Here is an 18,625-nt window from a genome sequence, read left to right on the forward strand (position 1 = left end):
ACCAGCAGAAATGCGGAAAAACCAGTTCTGTGGTTAATTACTGCACTTCCCTCCACGCCCATGGGGTAGGCCTTCTCCTCCTCCTCCTCCTCCTCCTCCTCCTCCTCTTCTCTTGCAGTCTGGGTGCACTTCGGCCTCCAGCCTCTTTGCCCCTGGCTACGCTCTGCCAGTCAGGCGCTCCTCAGGTCTTCGTAGTCCTTAGATTAACCTTAGGTTTTCTCCCACCTCCCCCTTTTCCCTCCTCCTGCAAAATCTATCTGTGTGGTGTCCCTTTCTCCCAGGGCAACCCAACGGGTTGGACTGCCGGTGCAGAAGACAGGCAGCTGCCCTCTTGGTTTGGCCCAACCCTGTCCAGAGGGGTAGCATTTGAACATGATGACTGGAGGCAACGAGAAGAGTATGAAAGCTCTAAAGGAAGTGTGGAGAAGAGCAGAAAACTCCTTGTGCGCAGACTGTGGGAAGCCGGGTGAGTCTCCAAGGCCTTGGAAAATGCTGTTGGAGGAAGAGTCAGAAGCGGAAAGCGGGGCTAGTTTCTAGTGATGATTTTGGCCCATTTGAGACCTTGAGGTGGCTTGTGGAGGAGGAGAGTGAACAGGGGCAGGGGCAATGCTGAGGTGCAGTTGTTGGAAACTGTAGCCCAGCAGCACATCATGGTGTGGTTTGCTGCAAGTTGCGTGGACTGCGGAGGACCCATAGATGGAGGGAGTGGAGAGCCATTGCTCTGTCTGGATATTAGTGTCCTGTGTCTAGGGATGAGTTAGGAAGGTGGGAGGAAGGAGGTGCTGCCAAATGCTGGAGGGAAGAAGGACAGGAATACTGTAGTGCCAGATGAGCAAGGACTGTGCAGCTGCAATACTGTGGGCTGTAATCGTGTCAAATCTCAAATACAAACCAAGGTCAGGCCCAGTCAGGACCTGACAGGAAAGCTCCCAATGAAATCCTAGCTGCTCCCAGAAGAAGACATGATTCAAAAGGGCATTGCGTCCTCTGTGACTCAGTTCTAAACTGACAACCTGCCACAGGTCCCCCAGAGATTTGTTTTATTAAAGGGCTTGCCTCCATGAAAGAGTATCAATTTGAGGTCCTACAAAAGCTGTAAAAATGCACATCGTGTTCCTCCTAACAGGAGCATGTGGATTGTACCACTCAGGCCTAATTAAGATTGGGCTAATTAATACCATTTTACCTTCTTAAATTCACCCCAGAGAATTTTGGATTCAAGGTTGAATCTTTCTACTTCCTGAACTAAATGCTGTTGTAGGTTTGCTGTGCTGCACTAAACGGCTTCCACAGGTGGTTGCATTTTGATCTTGGATGATTCTTTACATAAAGGGAGTCTGCAGAGTGCTTTGGAATTTGTCAGGGTTCAAGTCAATAGAGATTTAAGATTAAATAGTTGAAGTGAGGAGAACAAGGCAGTAATAGCTATTCTTTTTCCAGACTGGCATCTGTACCCTGGGAGGTAAATAATCAGCCTAGATGAAACAGTGGTCACCTACCTCTGTTTCTTGATAGTAGAGGCATATGTCCCAGGAAACTTTGCCACTGCTATTGATACCTTTTTTTTTTTTGTACTCAGATCCTGACTGGGCATCCTCTACTTTGGGTGTCTTTATATGTCTCAGCTGTTCAGGAATTCATCGCAACATCCCTAGCATCAGCAAAGTCAAATCCCTGAAGATGGACCACTGGGATGATGCTCAGGTGCAGGTGAGATCTTTAGCCTTATTGGTATGTCAGGTGGGTTGGGGCTAGGCCATATACTAATGTGTCCTGGGAAAATCAGACCTTGGGCTTCATACAGCTGGAGATTTGGTCTGATGAACAGTCCCAGTGCTACTAGCTGTGCTCTGGATAATCATGTGGGGATAATTTTCCTAACCCACTCGGAGAGGGAGGATGCACTTGACTTACGTGTCTCCCCATGTCGCATTACTTTATGGCTGGGACAGAGATCTTCTTGCAGTGTATCTTGCCAAGGCCCAAAGGTCCACACTGCTCCACCTTATCCATTTCCTACTGGCCAGCACCACCTGGTCTCAACATCTCCTCTTAGTTTCAGCAGTGCAGTAGGAAAATCTTGGACAATTTAATGCTTCAAGAACAATCCAGGTTTAATGTGATCCCTTGGGGATAATGGGATTTCTGGGGACTTGAGCTTTCCTTGCTATCTATCCCCTGCCTCCAACCCTACTATGGGACTGACAAAATCTCCAAAAGGGACAAACAAAATAATCTGTATCTCAGTGGCTATGGAGAGGAGCTGAGAGCTTTGGAATGTCTTCCCRAAAGGCATTGTAGTGCTGTGTTTTAACACAGTCTCTCTGAAGATGTGGGGCACTGCAAGAAATCTACTAAATGTGCATGCAGTCAACCTCATGGAAGTGATATTTAAGGCATTCTKTTGGTTTGAGTGTGATCAGTGTAATTTCTGTGGGTAGACAAGACCTTTGAGACCCACATTTCTGTAGCCAGACTTTACTGCGATGTTGCAGTGGAGGGGAAAGTGAGTGATCCATTATGGCTCAAARTGCATCTGCCCTCTCATATCTCAGGGAAGAAGAAGGCCCAATACAAGCCTGCATCAAAGGGAAAGCACTAATTCTCTGTCTAACTTTACAGTTCCTGGCCCAGCATGGGAATGCTGTGACTAAAGCCACATATGAAGCTCACATCCCTATTTACTATTACCAGCCAACCTACAATGACTGCCAGTAAGTTGCTGTATACAAATGAAAGTGGGGAAGGGCAGTTCTAGGTTCCTGTAGTTTGTTTCTGAGCTACCTGTTGTGTTTCCCTGCTAGAGTGCTGAGAGAGCAGTGGATACRGGCCAAATATGAACGCAAAGAATTCACCGAACCAGGAAAACAGCTGCCATACTCTGATGGTAAGAGCAAAGCGCAGCTTCAAAAGGTCCCGCTTGTTTCCTTCACTGGAAGCTTTTGAGCACCAGGAGGAGAAAGCTCATAGTGCAGTGTTGCAAATCCCTAAAGCAATACTCTTAAGAACCTGTCTGGTACTTACAGGGCTTTGTTTTGTTGGAGCTTAAATTGTGGGCAGTGCAGGTTGGCACTGTCCTGGGGTGGTGCTTCCAAGCCTGACACTACCAGCTGTCATTATTCAAAAGYATTTACTGCTAGTATAGCCAGACTTATGCAGAAGTTCTGTCCTGTTGCATGTCACCCCCACCAGACCACAGCATTTGTTTTTGAGTGCCCAAGAGCTTGCAAAGTCAAATGGATAGAGTTCTGGTCCTGTGCCAGTTATCTGCATGGGCTAAGGCTGTAATGTCCATAGGGAGATACAGCTCTTACTGTCAAAGGCAGTAGCAGGAGCCTACCCAGGAGATGAGAACAATCTGTGAATGCTTTTGGTGACCAGGGATCTGGGCTGCAAACCCAGGAATACCACCACTCCGTATTGCAAGTCAGAGGTGAAATCTCCCCTTCTCAGATGTCTGTTCTCAGTAATACTTCATAAGCTGCTGCGTGCAGCTCTGATGTGCCTGCTGTGTCTGTGGGAGGATGCTCTTAAAACTGGCCTTTCTATTCCTAGGCGTGAAGGAAGGCATCCTCTGGAAGCGAGGCCGAGACAACGGGCAGTTCCTACCCCGCAAGTTCCTCTTGTCTGAGAGAGAAGGATCTCTGAAGTATTTCACCAAGCAAGATGTGAGTACGGTGGTCAGCTCTACCCAGGGCACTGAAGTCACAGAGACCTTTTTCCTACACCTTTCTGAGAACTCCTTGCTTGTTGCAGACCAGGGATGATAATGGAAGAACCATGTCACTGAGAAGAGGAGCCCTCTTCCTACTGTCAGAGTGATACTTCCCCCATGTCCTCTCTTTGTGCTTCCATACGCTCTTCCCTTTGAACAATCTCTTTGCTGATGATAGGGAGCATTATCATTCCCTTTAGATACCCCTTTTCTTGTCTCACCAGTGAATCTCAGGGTACAGGTTTGAGGTACAGTTAAGCTCACTACTGATTAGAGGGGTCCTCTTTTGCTCCATCTCTCTCCTGACTKTAATTCTGCCCCTTTCCTGGCACCAGCCTGACAGCTGGTTTGACCTCACTGGAGCCAGTGCAGTCTTCTTTAGTTGGTTTGTTTTGGTAGTGCTACTTTTCTGCTGGCTTATTTCCCTGAGCTGAATGGGACAAGTGCTAGTTTACTGTTGCACAGGAGGGAATGGCTTTGGGTAGCGAGGAGCAGGAGTGGGATCTTTCTTTTTAGGGTCAGTTAGTCTTTAGATTGGCTAAACTGTAGAATTATATGCACTTTTAGTGCCTCATTGGCAATTCCAGAGTGGGTGCAGCTCGAATCTAAATTGGAGGAGCTGAGCCACTGTTTGGTCACAAGTATACCATACAGTGAAGTGGGTGTGTGCTACCACAGTTTTGATAGGAAGGGGCAGTTATACCTTTTAAAACACTCTGACCCTGCCTTACACAACTAACTCAGTAGCTTRGGTCTCTTTCCCACCAAGATTCCTTGTGCATGACCAAGACTATTTCTGTTCTCAGGCCAAAGAACCCAAAGTCATTATTAAAATAGATGTCATCAATGCTACGTTCCAGCCAGTGAAGATTGGAAACCCCAATGGCCTGCAGATCACGTATCTCAAGGACAACAAGACCCGGAATATATTTGTCTACCATGAAAATGGAAAGGTATCTAATTTTAACATCAAACACTATGCAAAGCAATTGAGGTGCTTTGTATAAATATTTGAGAAACTACTGATATTAAGTAGTCTGAGACAGACTATTTAATGGGTAGAACGGGGGAGAGTGTGTGAGCTGCTGTAGGTAATAGGGTGGGGTTTCTTGCTCTGTGTGTCTGTGGAAGAGATTCGCTGCAGGGAGCAGGGTAGGGGCACTGTGGGTTTGTGTGGGAGGAGCTGCTGTAGATGGGTAGAGGTACTGGCTGTGCTTGTGGGGAATGCTGCAGACATGTTGGCTATGTGTGTGAGGAATGTGCTGTAAGGCTTTGGAAAGGAGAACTGACTCTGTAGTTAGTTAGGAATGGGTGCAGCTGGGTGAATTTGCATTGCTCTGTTACTGTAGCTAATCCTTCTGTCCTGTGCTGTTTCTTTTTTTAGGAAGTAGTGGACTGGTTCAATGCCATTCGCTGTGTGCAGTTCCATTATCTGAAGGTAGCATTTCCCATAGCCAGTGATAATGAGGTAAGGCAGCAGCAGAGAGCAGTGCTCAGTCTCCTACTGGTATTCGCTTAGCATGATACAAGAGCCCATTAGTTTACTATTAGATCCCCAGGTACAGAAGTGGAGATAACAGTGCTTAGGTTCAGACAGGAGAAAATGTGCTTAAAAGGGTTTGTGATGCCCATAGAACAGCCACTCTCTGTTATTTTGGGGGACTTTGGCAGCAGAAGTGACTCCTGGATAGGCAGCTCAGGAAACATGAATTTGAAAGGGGTGAATTCTGGAAGGAAGGGTGGGGAAGAGCAGCTGAGCCAAACTGAGGGGAGAAAGTTGATGACAAAAAATGTGGCTAAGAGAAAGCTACTCTTTCCTTTTTTTGCAGCTTAAAAGCCGTCTGACAAGGAATTTCCTGAAAGAGGGATACATGGAGAAGACTGGTCCCAAGGTAAGCTGCTGTGGGGGGAGAAATCTAACAGGGAGCTGCCAGAGAGATACTGACCTTCCCTATTCCAGTGTTCTGCTGCTATTTCCATCTTCCCTCACCCCTCACTCTTCAGAGGTTCATGGGAACAGTATGTGTGCACCAAGGGATGGGGAAATAAAAGGAGGGAGAAGGATGCATGTGAAAGTGAAGCCAGAGTCCCTGCTTTCTCCTGGAATAACAGATCCTTCTGCATATATCCATGTGTATGTGACTTTACATATATTTAGAGTCTGGATTTTTCCTGTCTGAACTCTGGGTTCCTTAACAGAAGTCCAAGAATTGGGTGCAACACTTGGGACTGAAAACAAACAAACAAACAAACCCCAGCTATGTATCCCCACTCTCAGCTCAGAAGGGCTGAAGAGAAGATTGCTCTAAAGCAGTGGCTTAACTGAAGTGGTTGGGATGAATTTGAGGTATCCATTCACCTGGCTTGCAGCAGAGGGCACTGTCCCCTTACATATGTCACCTCTTCCCTTCACAGCAGAAGGAGGCTTTCAAGAAGCGCTGGTTCACGCTGGATCACCGCAGGCTYATGTACTTCAAGGACCCTTTGGTGAGCGGGAGGTCTGACCACTGGCCATTGTAGGCAACAGTGCTGTGGGCAGGGTCAGAGTGCAGCCAGAGTCTCTGCTGCTTTGCTCTGAAGTAAGGGATGTTTGCAACTTCTCCAACTGCTCTGAATGGACTCTAGGTCTTCCCCTTTTCGTCTCACTTAGTTCATCCCACACTTTCTGTGTTTGTTTCACTGTCTGCGAACAATGGGAACAGGGAGGGCAGTGGTGTCAAGGTGATGGTGGGGAGGAGAATGACGTGCTGGGTGACATGCAGAGATAAGAAGAGCAGTTCCTCTCTCAGGCCTTTCAAGATCTGTGCTCTTAATTTTCTTTTCAGTCACTGCTTTTGAGCATAATCTCTCTGCTGTTCTGAATCTCTGGACCATCTTCATCTTTTGCTGCTACATCCCTCATCCTCACCACTCACCTCCTGCCCTTTGGTGCACTGCTCTTAGTCCCTGGTCCTTCTGGGATTCAGGTAGTCCCTCTCTTTCCATTCTGATGTGCAGGATGCTTTTGCTAAGGGCGAAGTGTTTGTGGGCAGCAGAGAGAATGGCTATAGCGTCCAGAAGGGATTACCTTCAGSTACACAGGGCAACTTCTCTTGGCACTATGGCCTCACCATTGTCACCCCCGACCGGGAATACCTCTTCACCTGCGAGACAGAGACTGACCAGCTGGACTGGATCACAGCCTTCACTAGTGTCATCAACCAGCCCATGATACCACAGGAATATGCAAGTAAGTGCCAGGATGCTATTTTCTTCCCCTCCTGCCCCTCAAGTTCAGAGTAATGTTCTAATACACCAACTTTTCCCTTCATTACAGTTGAAGCCTACTTCAAGGTTAAATCCTAGGAAGTCATGTGAGAACCCAGCTATGACTCAACTCTGCCTGATGCTGTTGGGTGGGGTGTCAGGAGAGAAGAGGAGATCCACATCAGAGAAACACAGTGCCCTTGCAACCTGCCCTTTGAAGCACTTTGTTTTCCATAGACAAATCACTTTGGGGCACTATTAAGCTGCTGCTTTTCAAATGTGAGACTTTGTGAGACTGAACCCCTCAGTGCAACCAGTCACTGCTAAACTGCTGTGATCTGACTGTATGCTGGCAGGCACCATGATTGACCTGGGACCTAATGTCACATCTGCATGAAACTGCGGAGGGCCACATATATTATGCAAGAAAACAGCCACCTGGCCGGAGCAGTGGCTGGATTAGAAGGGACTGCTCAATTACAGGAAACAGWTTCTCTGCTGGGGACAGAGAAGTGAAACGTCTAGATATTTGATCAGTTAGAACTATAGTTGAGAAAGGTCACTTAAAAGATGTAATTCGACAGCTAAGCGTGGGGCATATTTTCTGACATTTGTGCATGGGCTTGAGAGCTTCTTCAGATGACATTTGTATGGAGACCTTCTTCTAATTGCTACTGAGAAGATTAAGAGACCAGCTCAGCAACAACATGTGTGTATGCGTGTGTGTATGTGGATAGTCTCTGTGTGTTTGCATGCACATAACATACAAAAGTTGTGGGAGGGGAAATACTGGCATAGGGAAGATGCTTCGAGGGATATTCCTGTCTTTGAAGTTCTGCTGTCAAACATAAGTCTCTGTAATCAAACAAATGGAGAGAGGTTGGCTCCTGCAGAGAACAGCTTGTGGCAAGTCTGTTACAGTCTTTAGACTCTCTTGACTTTACTGGAGCCTAGGCCTTTCCGTCTGAAGCGAGTAATACATGGTGTTTGCTCTAGAGGGAGCAAATGTATGACAGAGGCCAAGCACTTTAATTCTGACCTATGTGTTTTAACACTTCTATGCTGTCGTATCAGCAGTAAGTTACTATATTTATGTCCTTCTAGTAACAGTTGGACTATCAACTAAATCAACCCATGACTCATATTTTAGAGATCATCTCTTTACGTTCTCCTGGGAAAGCTGTTTCGCCTGCTGGAAGGGCCAGCTGAGTTCTGCTGATGATTGAAGTATCTAATGTCTGCAATTTTACGCAGGCAGTGTGAGAACAGGTATCTAGGGTGTTAAGGGGAGCTTACTGGAATTAATGAGGTGACTTATATCTTAATTAGTTCCTAAAGAAATGACTTAAAAGTCCTATTGTAAGTTCTTGCTTCCTAAGTGAGCTGAGCTGCTAAATGCTAAAGCATGAGTTTACTTCTTGAGGAAAAAAAAGACACTGAAAATCAGAGCAAGGAGCCATGAGGATTGATGGCATTTCCCAGGGCACTTTGTGAATCTTTCCACAAGAGCCAAATGAACAAAGGCATGTTCCCTCTCTGTTTCTCTGGGAGTCCCTCTCTGTGCTGGGACCACTACAACCTATTGGGAGCATCAACTTTTCATTGGAAGTTCCTAGACAAGTGTTACTAATCCTGCTGCCATGGCACAATGKAACTTTTCAACCACAAGTGCATTCTTTTTGCAGTTTATTCATCTTTCCCAATTTGGAGCATGAACTGCCCCAGAAACTAAAGCCTGCCACAAGGCTTATCACCTTCTCTTCTGAGACATAGTGCCATTTTGGTTCTGATGACATGGAAGTGGAGCAGTTCAGTAAAAAAATAAACTCAAGCCCCATTTAAACATCCTGCCCATTCAATTCTGCTATGAGAAGGAGAGAGAGTGACCACGACCAGACCAACAATCTGCTCACCRTATCACAGAGGAAGGCATTTGAAGTCCCCTCTATGCAATGTCATGTGTGTTACACACTGCCACTTGTGTGGCATGGTCCTGCTGAAACTGGTGCTGTTGCATATTAGCACATCAGTTGGGAAGGTACTTGGATCCTACTGCAAAAAGGGCAGTACAGGCACTGCTGCTGGGATATTTACCTCCCTTTGCTGCTGAGATACTGCTGCTGGAAGTGAGTGGAGGCATTTGACTCACGTAGAACTAAGCTACTAGACTGAGGATACAAAAGAGCGTATAACTGGAGCAGCCTGAGACTTTCCTGTGGACTAGCAGCAGAGCATATTTGGTAATGGCATGTATCAGTGCTCTGCAAACTGCCGCATGTCTGCTCCCTGAGATGAAGGAGGCTCAAGTCTGGRCAAGGAAATTCCGATACGCCACTAGGAGGCAATAGTATCTATATCACAMACCTCTGCTTCCTCTTCTGAGGTGAAGAAGCAGGTACTGGTGRAAAAAGGGCAGGAGAGGGAAAGGTTGGAGGAGGAGTATGATCTTTGAGGAAGAAGTGGGTCTAAAATATCTTTCCCTTTGAGTCTGTAGGATCTAGGATCACAGCTCATAATTGCCTGCTGACTGTGGGACAAGGGAGGAACAGGGCCAGGTCATAGGCAATGGGACATGTCCTACCACATCAGATCATAGAATGGTAAGGTTGGAAGGGACCTCTGAGGATCATCTAGTCCAACCCTCAGCGTACCCTGTACAGGGCTATCTGGTTATCTGTGGAGATTTTTGGCTGCAAAACCAGTGGCTAAACTCCACTGTCTATACTTCAAGGGGTCCTGTTTTCCTCAGAGGAGAGAGGGAGGACAGATGCTCTCATCTTTGCTTGATGAGCCAAGAGCCATGCAGAGTAGTGCGGCAGCTCCATATCTTTTGCATTTTTGATGCTGACCCTTGATTCCCTTCTAAAGCTACAATATAATGCTCCTGCCACATTGTGGAGTCTCATATTTTAGCTATATCCTGTCTCAAAGGATGAAAGCTGTGGAGGGAAATGGGAAATAGAAATGGAAAAAAGATCAGAAAGGAAGAAAGTAGGAGGAAGGCATTGGGGAAGAAAGAGCGCTCTTAAGGTGTGTATGAAAGAAGGAAGAGAGAGCCAGCACAGCTCCTCAGCTAGTGGTTAAAAGCCCAGTATAAATTTGGAGTGCATTGACACTGATGTGTGAAGCTGTGAGTTGGACACATTCTTGTGCACAGCGAATGAGATGACTGCAAGTGTTGGTTTGGGGGGCAGAGCATACTTCTCCAACGTCTCTTTAAGCTGAGAGGATACAGAGACTTGGGAGAAGAAGAAATCCGTTCACCCACTGAGGATAAATTGCTGCTGGTTTCTGTGGGCCCAGTGAACACTGGCAAGAGGTGAGAGAGGAGCGGGTGAAGAGCAGAGTTGTTTCCTCCTGGCAGACAGAGGTGGTTTAGCATTGCTTGATATTGAGAGGAGGAGGGGGTGCCTTTCTCAACCCTTTGATGGTGTTTAAGGAAAACTACTGGACAGAGTTTGTGATGGACAAGATCAGCAAAATGGACTGGACCGCTGGAGGTGAGGAATAGATTTTGGTGGAATATCTTGATATTTACTGAAGTCGCACAATTCTTTCCTTCCCTTGGCTTGTCTTGTGCTAAGACTATACGTTTCTCATACAGCAAGTGGTGAAGGCAGAGGGCAGGAACGTGTCTCCGACAGCCTGACTGCTTTTGCTCCCTGTGTCCAAAGATGTCTTGTGACCCTTTCCTGCTGACCGCAAGGCCCGGAGAGGATCTTGATGGTGATAACTTCTCAGAGGAGAGTAGTGGAAGGGGTGATGGCAGCAGTGTCTTGGGAGGTGACAGCACAGTCACAGGGCCCCTGAGTGCAATGCTGCTGGTCATGTGCCTCACTGGGATGGTGGGGAATGTCTACACACTGGTGGTAGCCTCTGGAGGGATTGCAGGCCGCTCAGCAGGCTCCTTAGGGGTCTACGTGATCAACCTTGCACTGGCTGATTTCCTGTACCTCTCCACCATCCCCTTTGTGGTCTGTACCTACTTTGCTCATGACTGGTTCTTTGGAGATGTGGGTTGCAGGCTTTTGCTTAGCCTGGACCTCCTTACCATGCATGCCAGCATCTTCCTTCTGACTGCTATGAGCCTAGAGAGATACTGGGCTGTGACCAGGCCACTGTGGGCCAGGCGGGTTGGAAATGCTTACCGCAAGCTGGCCAGTGCCATCCTCTGGCTGCTCTCGCTTCTGCTAACAGCCCCCATGATGGTGATGATCCAGCTACGGGACCAGGGCAGTCATCACAAGCGGATCTGCTTCCCCACCTGGACGCCAGCTGCCTTCAGGCTTTACCTCACAGTGCTGTTCACCACCAGCGTTCTGGTGCCTGGCCTGGTGCTGGGTGTCGTCTACGCCCGCCTTGCCCGGGCCTACCAGGCCTCTGCATTGGGCCTGGGGCCACTGGCCACTGGCCGGGCTTCCTCCCAGAAGCTTTCCTCACGGATCTTTGGCATTATTGCAGCCTACTGGGCCTGTTTCCTGCCCTTCTGGGCCTGGCAGCTGACGAGGCTGTACTGGGACGACGGCCTCATTCTTGGCCCCACCGTCCAGGCCTACCTCAACTTTGGGGTCACGTGCTTGGCCTATGGCAACAGCTGTGTCAACCCCTTCCTCTACACTCTGCTAACCAGGAACTACCGGCAGCCTCCCAGCCGCAGCAGGAGGGGGGTGCCGGGGCCAGGGGCCCCCTCTCAGGGGCGGACGCAAGGCATGGGGGGAGACAATGGCTCCTCCCTGGTTTTCAGGGARATGTCTGGGTCTGCAGGGAAAAGTGGGGAGAGCCCAGAGTGTCAATAAATGCCCCGAATGGGAGCTTCTCCTAGCTTTTTGCTGAGATTGAATCCTCCAGGAAGGGAAAATAAAGCAAGTGTTTTCTCTGCCAGCGTGTGATGTCCTCCATTGTTGCAGCGTGGTCACCTTCACACCTTTTCTGCCACTGTAACTCCCCTCCTGCTTCCCCATCTAACAATGTTTGTGTCCCTCAGGTGAGTGGAAGAAGCTCTTGAAAAGATTCGCCTTAGGGATCCTGACTGCAGTGTGTGTGAGGAGTAAGCTAGTTCTCGGCTCTTCCAGCCCTTGCACACTAGCCACCACCTTTCAGAAAACCAGGGAGTGGGTAGAAGGGAGCAGTTAGCCTCGATACATCTATATTATGCTGCCAGAGAGTCCTTGCCATCCCTCGTCTCCTTCCTAGCAATGGGCTGAGAAATAATTGAGTTAGTACAACAGTGAGTCACAGGATTTCATGGGACCAGTGAGTCACTTCTAGAACTAGCCATGCTAGCAGAAGACCTGAAATAAAGTTCGTCCCCTGACTTGTGGTAAAATTCAGCTTTTTTTTTTTTTCTTTTCCTTCCCCCCCCCCCCCCCCCCAAAAAAAAAAGAGATTTTGAAATACCTTCCCCCCTCCTGCAAAAAAGAAAAGACTCCCAAGACATTATGAATTGTATAAGACACCCCTGAAATTAGCTTGGGGACCACAGGACCACATGTCCTGGTCAGCTTTTAAGGTCACCTCAGCAGAGAGAAACTGCAAGGAAATTGCTCCATTACTTACCCTTCATCATAGCCAGTGAAGGGGCCTCTCATCAACATGGTGTCCCTGCTCCGATTGAGCCCTCTGTCCTACTGAATGCCAGTACATAAACTGGGCTAGTTCTCTTGTCTTGAGGCCTGCTGGCTCAGCATGGCTTACTTCCATCCTGATAAACTCTTCTTATCCCCCAAAAGGATAGCCTTGTCTATACCACCCCACAGGAACAGTGCCCAGCCCATACTGTCCCCCAGCCRTGCCTGGGCACTGGGTCACACTACTAGATGTTGCATTTACTAATATAGACATAGTTCTAACATGCAGGCAGTAAGCAAGATGACTCTCAAAAGACTGGTTCAGGGAGGCAGAGCTCACAGGGCTGAGAGGGACCCAACCACAGAGCGTGAATCTTGTAAAGCCCAGATGTTCTTGTCTGCCAGCCTGAAAGCCCATCTCAAACCCTCACCTCCAGTTTGAATTCCCCCACATCCTAGCAGTCAAGCCTTGCTCTGTGCGGGTACYTCCAGACAAAGGGCCTGGCAGAACCTTGGGAAATGCAGCACAAGAACAAGAGATGCTGCTGCCTTAGAAATGAGCTCCTGCACCCCAGCTGCTCTGCAACAGGCTAATGGGGGGAACTGGCCTGGCTCAGTACCCTAGTACGTTGTCAAGGTGTTTGGGTTTTATACTGCTTATGGTCCAGCTAAGAAGCAAGGACCCAGAGATTGGGACTTTACACCTCAAACCTAGCAGGCAACTGCTATGAGCTAGAAAGAGCAATTCCCATCTTTCCATGTCTTACCACGCACCTTCTCCCCACAGCAGCAGCTGCTGCCACTGCCACCAGCACTGCTGAAGTAGCATTAAACTGGGAGAGTCTCAAAGGCAGCTGCTGTCAGATGCCTTGGGTAACACACATCCCAATGAGGAATGTGCTACAGCATCACAACATGCCTCATCTTCTGGCTCCTCAGTGACTGAAGGATGGGCCTGCCAGTTTTAGATTAGATTGAGAAGGGCTCAGGCTCATTTAAGCTGATGAAGGGCTAACAAAAGTATAGCAGACACATCCTTGGCATCCTACACCACAGCTGTGCTTTGCTCCCACTCCTAGCCCATTGGAGCAGGTAGGAGAAGGACAGCATTCCCTGCTCTAGAGGGAGCAGGCCAGGCAGATGAAACAGATTGCAACCAGACTCCTCTCCCTCACTGCCAGATATGCTATATAGGCCAAGACCTAGCTGTATTTGGGCTGCTGCAGTTGTTGGGAGGAAGGAGGTGGATGAGGAACTCACTAGAAACTCCCCTGCACTCAGCAAGACACCCATTTCCACTGCTGCTGTAGCACAGCAGTGCTAAGAGATCCCAAAGAGATGCTGGAGGGCTGCAGGCCATCAGTAGGACAGGCCATTAAAGAGAGATGCAGGCCAAAGACAGCACAGCTGAGGATTTCCCAGCCTCCATATGCCTGTCACAGTTTGCCTAGCACAGCCATGCCAGGCTGTCTGAGACCTGCCAGGCAGAGATGCTCAGTTTAAGGAGGGATATATTTCATCAGCTCCCTTTACTCAGGCAGGAAATGAGTCAGACTAAGCCTCAGAAGGGATTGTGTACCCAAGAAACACATCTACTCTGTCCTAGTCAGCTACTATTATAGTCTCCCCATGTTTCCACCTTTCCTCTTTCTCTCTGAAGTTAGTTTATTTGCCTTCCAAGGCAGAAGAGGCTCTGCCCTAGCCCTTCTCTGCTCCTTGCATGAATGAGAAGGCCAGATTGAAACACCCAATCTCCCCCCATACTGGCCCAGCCCATCCACATATGGTATCCCCCTACCCTCAGCATGGCCAAACGGTGTGGACAAATCATCAAAAATTAGGTTCTGAGATCAGGTAGACCAAACATTTATTGATTGCCATCTGCATTTTTTTYCCTCTCTCTTAAAAGAGGGGATATAGGAAGAAACTATTCCCAGCTAAGGGACTGGAGCGTGAAATCCCCTTGCGCATCAAAGTAGTCAAAGACCTGGAGACCAAGCCGGTTAGGGAACGTGAACTGGTGGCCAGGCAGATGGACTGTCACATCACTTGGGTTGATAGAGAAAGTAATCTGCAAGACAAGAGAAAGAGTCAGAGAGAGCTTCTGCCCAGATACCCTGCAAGCCTTTCCCCTGACCATTGTTGCTGTGCCACCCTCCACTTCGCCAGATGAACCTACTCACAGCTTACCCAGCTCTGCAACAGCATCAGCATTATTCCAGTCTCCTAAGAAATGCCAATTCCCTGCCTCAGTTCAACAGTAACATCTTTGAGAGAGCTTGTGCATGTTCAGTTGCCACCCTCCACTACTGCTCAGAGTCTAGAATGATGGCACTGGCCAAGTAAGAAAAGTCAGCCACATCCCATACAAACAGTCTGGAGCCAGCTCCTGCAATTGGGTGCCCTGTGCCAAATACCATCTCTTTACCAGGTCATGTAAAGAGAGAATATCCCAGGCCTCACCTCTATAGGAGCTCCCTTCTGGAAAGGGAAGACCGTCTCCCTGTGCTCTGTGCCCCACTCCTCCACCTTCTTTGAGTTGCACACAATTGTGTTCACATCACCGTGAGCATCAAAGCGAGGGTTAAAATGAAGGCCCAGGTGGGTTGAATCCTTTCCCAGGTTCATCACAAAGCTACAAAGAAAGAGGAAACATTGACAGTATGGTAACATCTTGCCCATTACCACGAATGCTTCTGGGTCCATTCCCTCAGGCCAAACTCAGTGTTTGAAGAGAAAACCTACAAGAAAACTCTGCAGTGTAGCAAAAGGGGGTGTAAGGTGCCCCTTACTGACTTACATTGCTGAAACAGACACTGCTTATTTTCCACAAAACTTTTAAGAGGAAAAGGTTTGGTGTCTAGCTCTGAACAGGAAGTTATTCTGTACTAAAAACAGCTTCTGGGGAGTCAGTTGCGTGCCATCAATTTCTCTTTCAGCCCCAGACAGTTAGCTGGTGCTGCACCCTGCTTGACAGCTGCTGTCTTCCTCCACCCTGCAGGCAGCTGAAATAATTACCATCTCATTAGTTATCCCAAAGTATCTGCAACTGCAGTGGGAGGAAACAGCTTCCCAGCCCAGTGTCCACCTTGCCTCCAGGCCTCCTACCCAGATGAAAAACAAGGAGGCATATTATTTGGTAAGAGAAAGCCCAGGAGGCTTCACTCTGATGCTGCTAAACTTCAAAGGTATTGAGAAGAGCTGGGACACGTTTCCTGGAACACTTCTGCTCCCAGAACGTCAGCTATGTGCTCCACCTATCCACCAAGGGGCCCCCAACAGCCACAGACCCATGAAAGAGCTCAGAACTGCTTCGGAGGTCTTCCTGGGGGCCCAGCCACYGGTCCTTGCAGAGCTAGGTGATGTCTTCCACTTACTAAACCAACCTGTTGGCTCACCACCTTTGCCCCCTCCCTTCACCATCAGCATCTGAGGGGCACCTCCACTGGAGGATGCAGATTTAAGTATCCTGGGACCCCTTATGCCACTTGCAGCTTTTTCATTTGCACTGTTAGCTGGAGCTGTGACTCAGCATCTTTCAACATTGAGCCAGAGCACCCAGCTAGCTAGCAGAGCAATCATCCTAGCTGCTTGGGCTGTAACCTCCTCCTGCCCAGTGCAGCCAGGCACTGTAATGGGGCCTCTGCTGCAGAGCTATCTCAGTGCAGATGAGATGATGTGGCTGGGTGAATGGTCTCAAGCCAAATCTCAGTACAGGCACAGCTTCCATTTCCTTTACCCCACATTAGAGAGGATGTGGCTGCTGCCAGTGCATGTGGCTGGAGCTTCACATCTGCTTTGTCTCAGCCCTTTGGCAGGGGAGTGCATCTGCAATGTGTATTAGGCAATGACTCACTGGAAAGCACTGTTGGTGTTAACCCCTTTCATAGCTGCATCTCTCCTTCTCTTCCCACCCACAGGAAGAATTCCCTGTTCCTCACCAGCAAAAGCCAGTTCAGCATGATGCTTCAGCCATGTCCTGGCAGACAGCATGGCTTACCTTTTGGCACTTGGTGAAATTTTGCCCTTCACAGTGAGACGCTGGCCAGGCTTGAGGCCCAAGTTGGTGCATACTGGTCCCTGAGGAACAGAGAGGCAGAGATTATCTCAGTACCTTTTGGCTCACTTACTCAGACCTGGCTTCTTCGTGCTGCCTTGCAGAGAAAGTACATTGCTTTGGACTGCTGGAGAGACAGGGAGGATCCCATCCCCTAGGGCAGGGCAAAGGAGGTGCTCCAGAGAAGTTACCCCAGTTGCACAGGGCACATGCCTGGTTTCCCAGCTTCCCTACAGCTGCTCTCATTAACACATCTGTATTTCACTAGAGTGAAGTGAACCCAGGTTCCCACCACACCCACCCACCCTCGCCTAGCACGTGCTAAACACCCACGTACCCCTTGAGTCTCATATCTCCAAACACAAACCTCTGCAGGGTTAGAGCCTCCACTCCTTTCCCTTGCTTTTATTTGAGCTTCAAGCCTTGCCCAACTCCTGAGGGCTTGTTTTTTGCTGGTCCAGCATATGCAAAAACATATTCTCCTGCTTCATGCATACACCCTGCTACACCTTTCTGGGAGRACTAAAATATCCTGACAAGCCCATAAATCCGGTCAGCCCTAGCTCCAGCCTCACTTTGCAGCACTCCCAGGGCCAGGTCATAAGATTAAGAACTTTTCTCACCTCTCTCTACCCCAATTCAGTAAATTAGTTTGCACTTGGGACACTCCTTGGTTTTCCCCACCCCCAGCCCACCCCATATCTAAGGTGAGATAAGTCAGTAGAATAAGTGCATTCTTTTGAAACAAATATTTCCCCAGCAATCCCTGGCACTCACCAAGCAATAGTCTTAAGAGCATATTTTCTTAGGAGAGTTAGCAACACTTCCTAAAAGCACATTTTCTTGCAAGAGAGAGTGATAAGGATGGGATGACTCATGAAAACTTCAGCCAGAAAGCAAGAAGTGAATGGCAAGGCTGCCCAGGAGAAGAAATAACTGGAGAACATTAAATATTACAGAAGCTGCTCCCCTAGAGCATTACTGCTGTGAAACATGTTACCTCAGTTTAGGAACCGACACAGCAAGGACATCACCCCCCCCATCCCCATAAAGGGATCCTGCAGAAGAAAAAAAATATATATATTCCTGCCAGAACAAGAAATAGCGTCACCCTCCTATAATAYATGCAGCAGAGATCCTTACTCCCCCAACAGCAAAGATCCAGCTCTGGAAGACCCTCTGACATAGAGGATGATGAATGGATGGAGGAGGACAGCAGAAGTATCCTCACAGCAAACCTTCACCAAACTCCCGCTCTGTGGAGCCTCACTTTCAGCAAGGCTGCCCCTGCAGACCCAGGGAAACAAGCCCCTCTTGCAGCCATGCACTGCCCTCCCCATCTCTCTCTCTACTCACACAAGACATGGTGCCACTCTTCAGGCTAATTCTCCTCTCTACCAAGATGCCAAAGTCCCRGACAAGCAGCTGGGGAGCCCCACCCTTGCCTTTAAATAGATGGGGAGCTGAGTTGTCACAGCCCTGCTCCACTCCACCTGCCAATCAGATTGAGGAAAGGGTGGGGGCATGGGAGGGGATAACGTTAGGRGGCAGGAGAACCTCTTAGACAGAGTTGTCTCCTCCCACTCTTACCCTCCAGGATGCTAAATCCAACCCTTTCAAGAAGGCTGTCAGCCACTCCAGGAGGAGATCCAGCTGTGTGGCCATGAAGTCCATGGAAAATAGTTTTACAATGAGTTTACTATCCAAGGCTTTCATCCCACGTGGAAAATGATCAGATGGATTGAGACTTGGCGGGAAGGGTCTGGGAGGAGAGCTGGGCTCTTTGGCTCTGCCTAAACCCGCAGCAGAAGAAGTATYGCTAAGCACACATGATACCTCAGAAACTATGTGGTCAAGGTAAAATCCCAGGAGCAGAAGACAGACACTTGATTCTAGGACTCCTAGCCATGCTATCAAGTCTTTCTGTCTCCAGAAGCTGTGCAGCTACTGACCCTGCCCTTACCACCAGCTCCTGTAGATACAGGCACTAAAGGAGGAAAAATAGCCTCAAGCCTGCAGAACTCCTAGATGCCCTCAAAA

The 18,625-nt window shown here is 48.5% G+C and overlaps 3 protein-coding genes across 3 annotated transcripts; 2 read left to right on the forward strand and 1 right to left on the reverse strand.

The window, feature by feature from the left end:
- The first annotated feature begins 340 nt into the window (after window positions 1-340).
- LOC146585140 (arf-GAP with dual PH domain-containing protein 1-like) lies at window positions 341-10,520 on the forward strand. The gene is made up of 11 exons (XM_085323473.1): window positions 341-466; window positions 1,580-1,710; window positions 2,623-2,714; window positions 2,805-2,887; window positions 3,556-3,668; window positions 4,522-4,668; window positions 5,100-5,183; window positions 5,545-5,607; window positions 6,131-6,202; window positions 6,713-6,944; window positions 7,032-10,520. The coding sequence occupies exons 1-11, from the start codon at window positions 373-375 to the stop codon at window positions 7,058-7,060; spliced, it is 1,140 nt and encodes a 379-aa protein (XP_085179599.1). The 5' UTR covers window positions 341-372; the 3' UTR covers window positions 7,061-10,520.
- Window positions 10,521-10,551: 31 nt separating this feature from the next.
- LOC146585141 (urotensin-2 receptor-like) lies at window positions 10,552-11,807 on the forward strand. Its single transcript, XM_085323474.1, has one exon. The coding sequence runs from the start codon at window positions 10,636-10,638 to the stop codon at window positions 11,755-11,757; it is 1,122 nt and encodes a 373-aa protein (XP_085179600.1). The 5' UTR covers window positions 10,552-10,635; the 3' UTR covers window positions 11,758-11,807.
- Window positions 11,808-14,378: 2,571 nt separating this feature from the next.
- On the reverse strand, window positions 14,379-18,015 carry LGALS1 (galectin 1). Its single transcript, XM_085323507.1, has 4 exons — window positions 17,942-18,015; window positions 16,529-16,608; window positions 14,992-15,163; window positions 14,379-14,599 (listed from the first exon to the last, which is right to left on the reverse strand). The coding sequence occupies exons 1-4, from the start codon at window positions 17,948-17,950 to the stop codon at window positions 14,456-14,458; spliced, it is 405 nt and encodes a 134-aa protein (XP_085179633.1). The 5' UTR covers window positions 17,951-18,015; the 3' UTR covers window positions 14,379-14,455.
- Between the last annotated feature and the right edge of the window lie 610 nt (window positions 18,016-18,625).

Source organism: Rhea americana, unplaced genomic scaffold, assembly GCF_003343005.1.
Source record: "Rhea americana isolate MKP2758 unplaced genomic scaffold, rheAme1 scaffold_85, whole genome shotgun sequence".
NCBI lineage: Eukaryota > Metazoa > Chordata > Aves > Rheiformes > Rheidae > Rhea > Rhea americana.

Coding starts and splice junctions, on each gene's coding strand:
- LGALS1 (XM_085323507.1), bottom strand. Junction 15,164..16,528: donor ATTTCACCAAGTGCCAAAAG/GTAAGCCATGCT, acceptor CTTTCTTTGTAG/CTTTGTGATGAACCTGGGAA. Junction 14,600..14,991: donor AGAAGGGAGCTCCTATAGAG/GTGAGGCCTGGG, acceptor CTTGTCTTGCAG/ATTACTTTCTCTATCAACCC.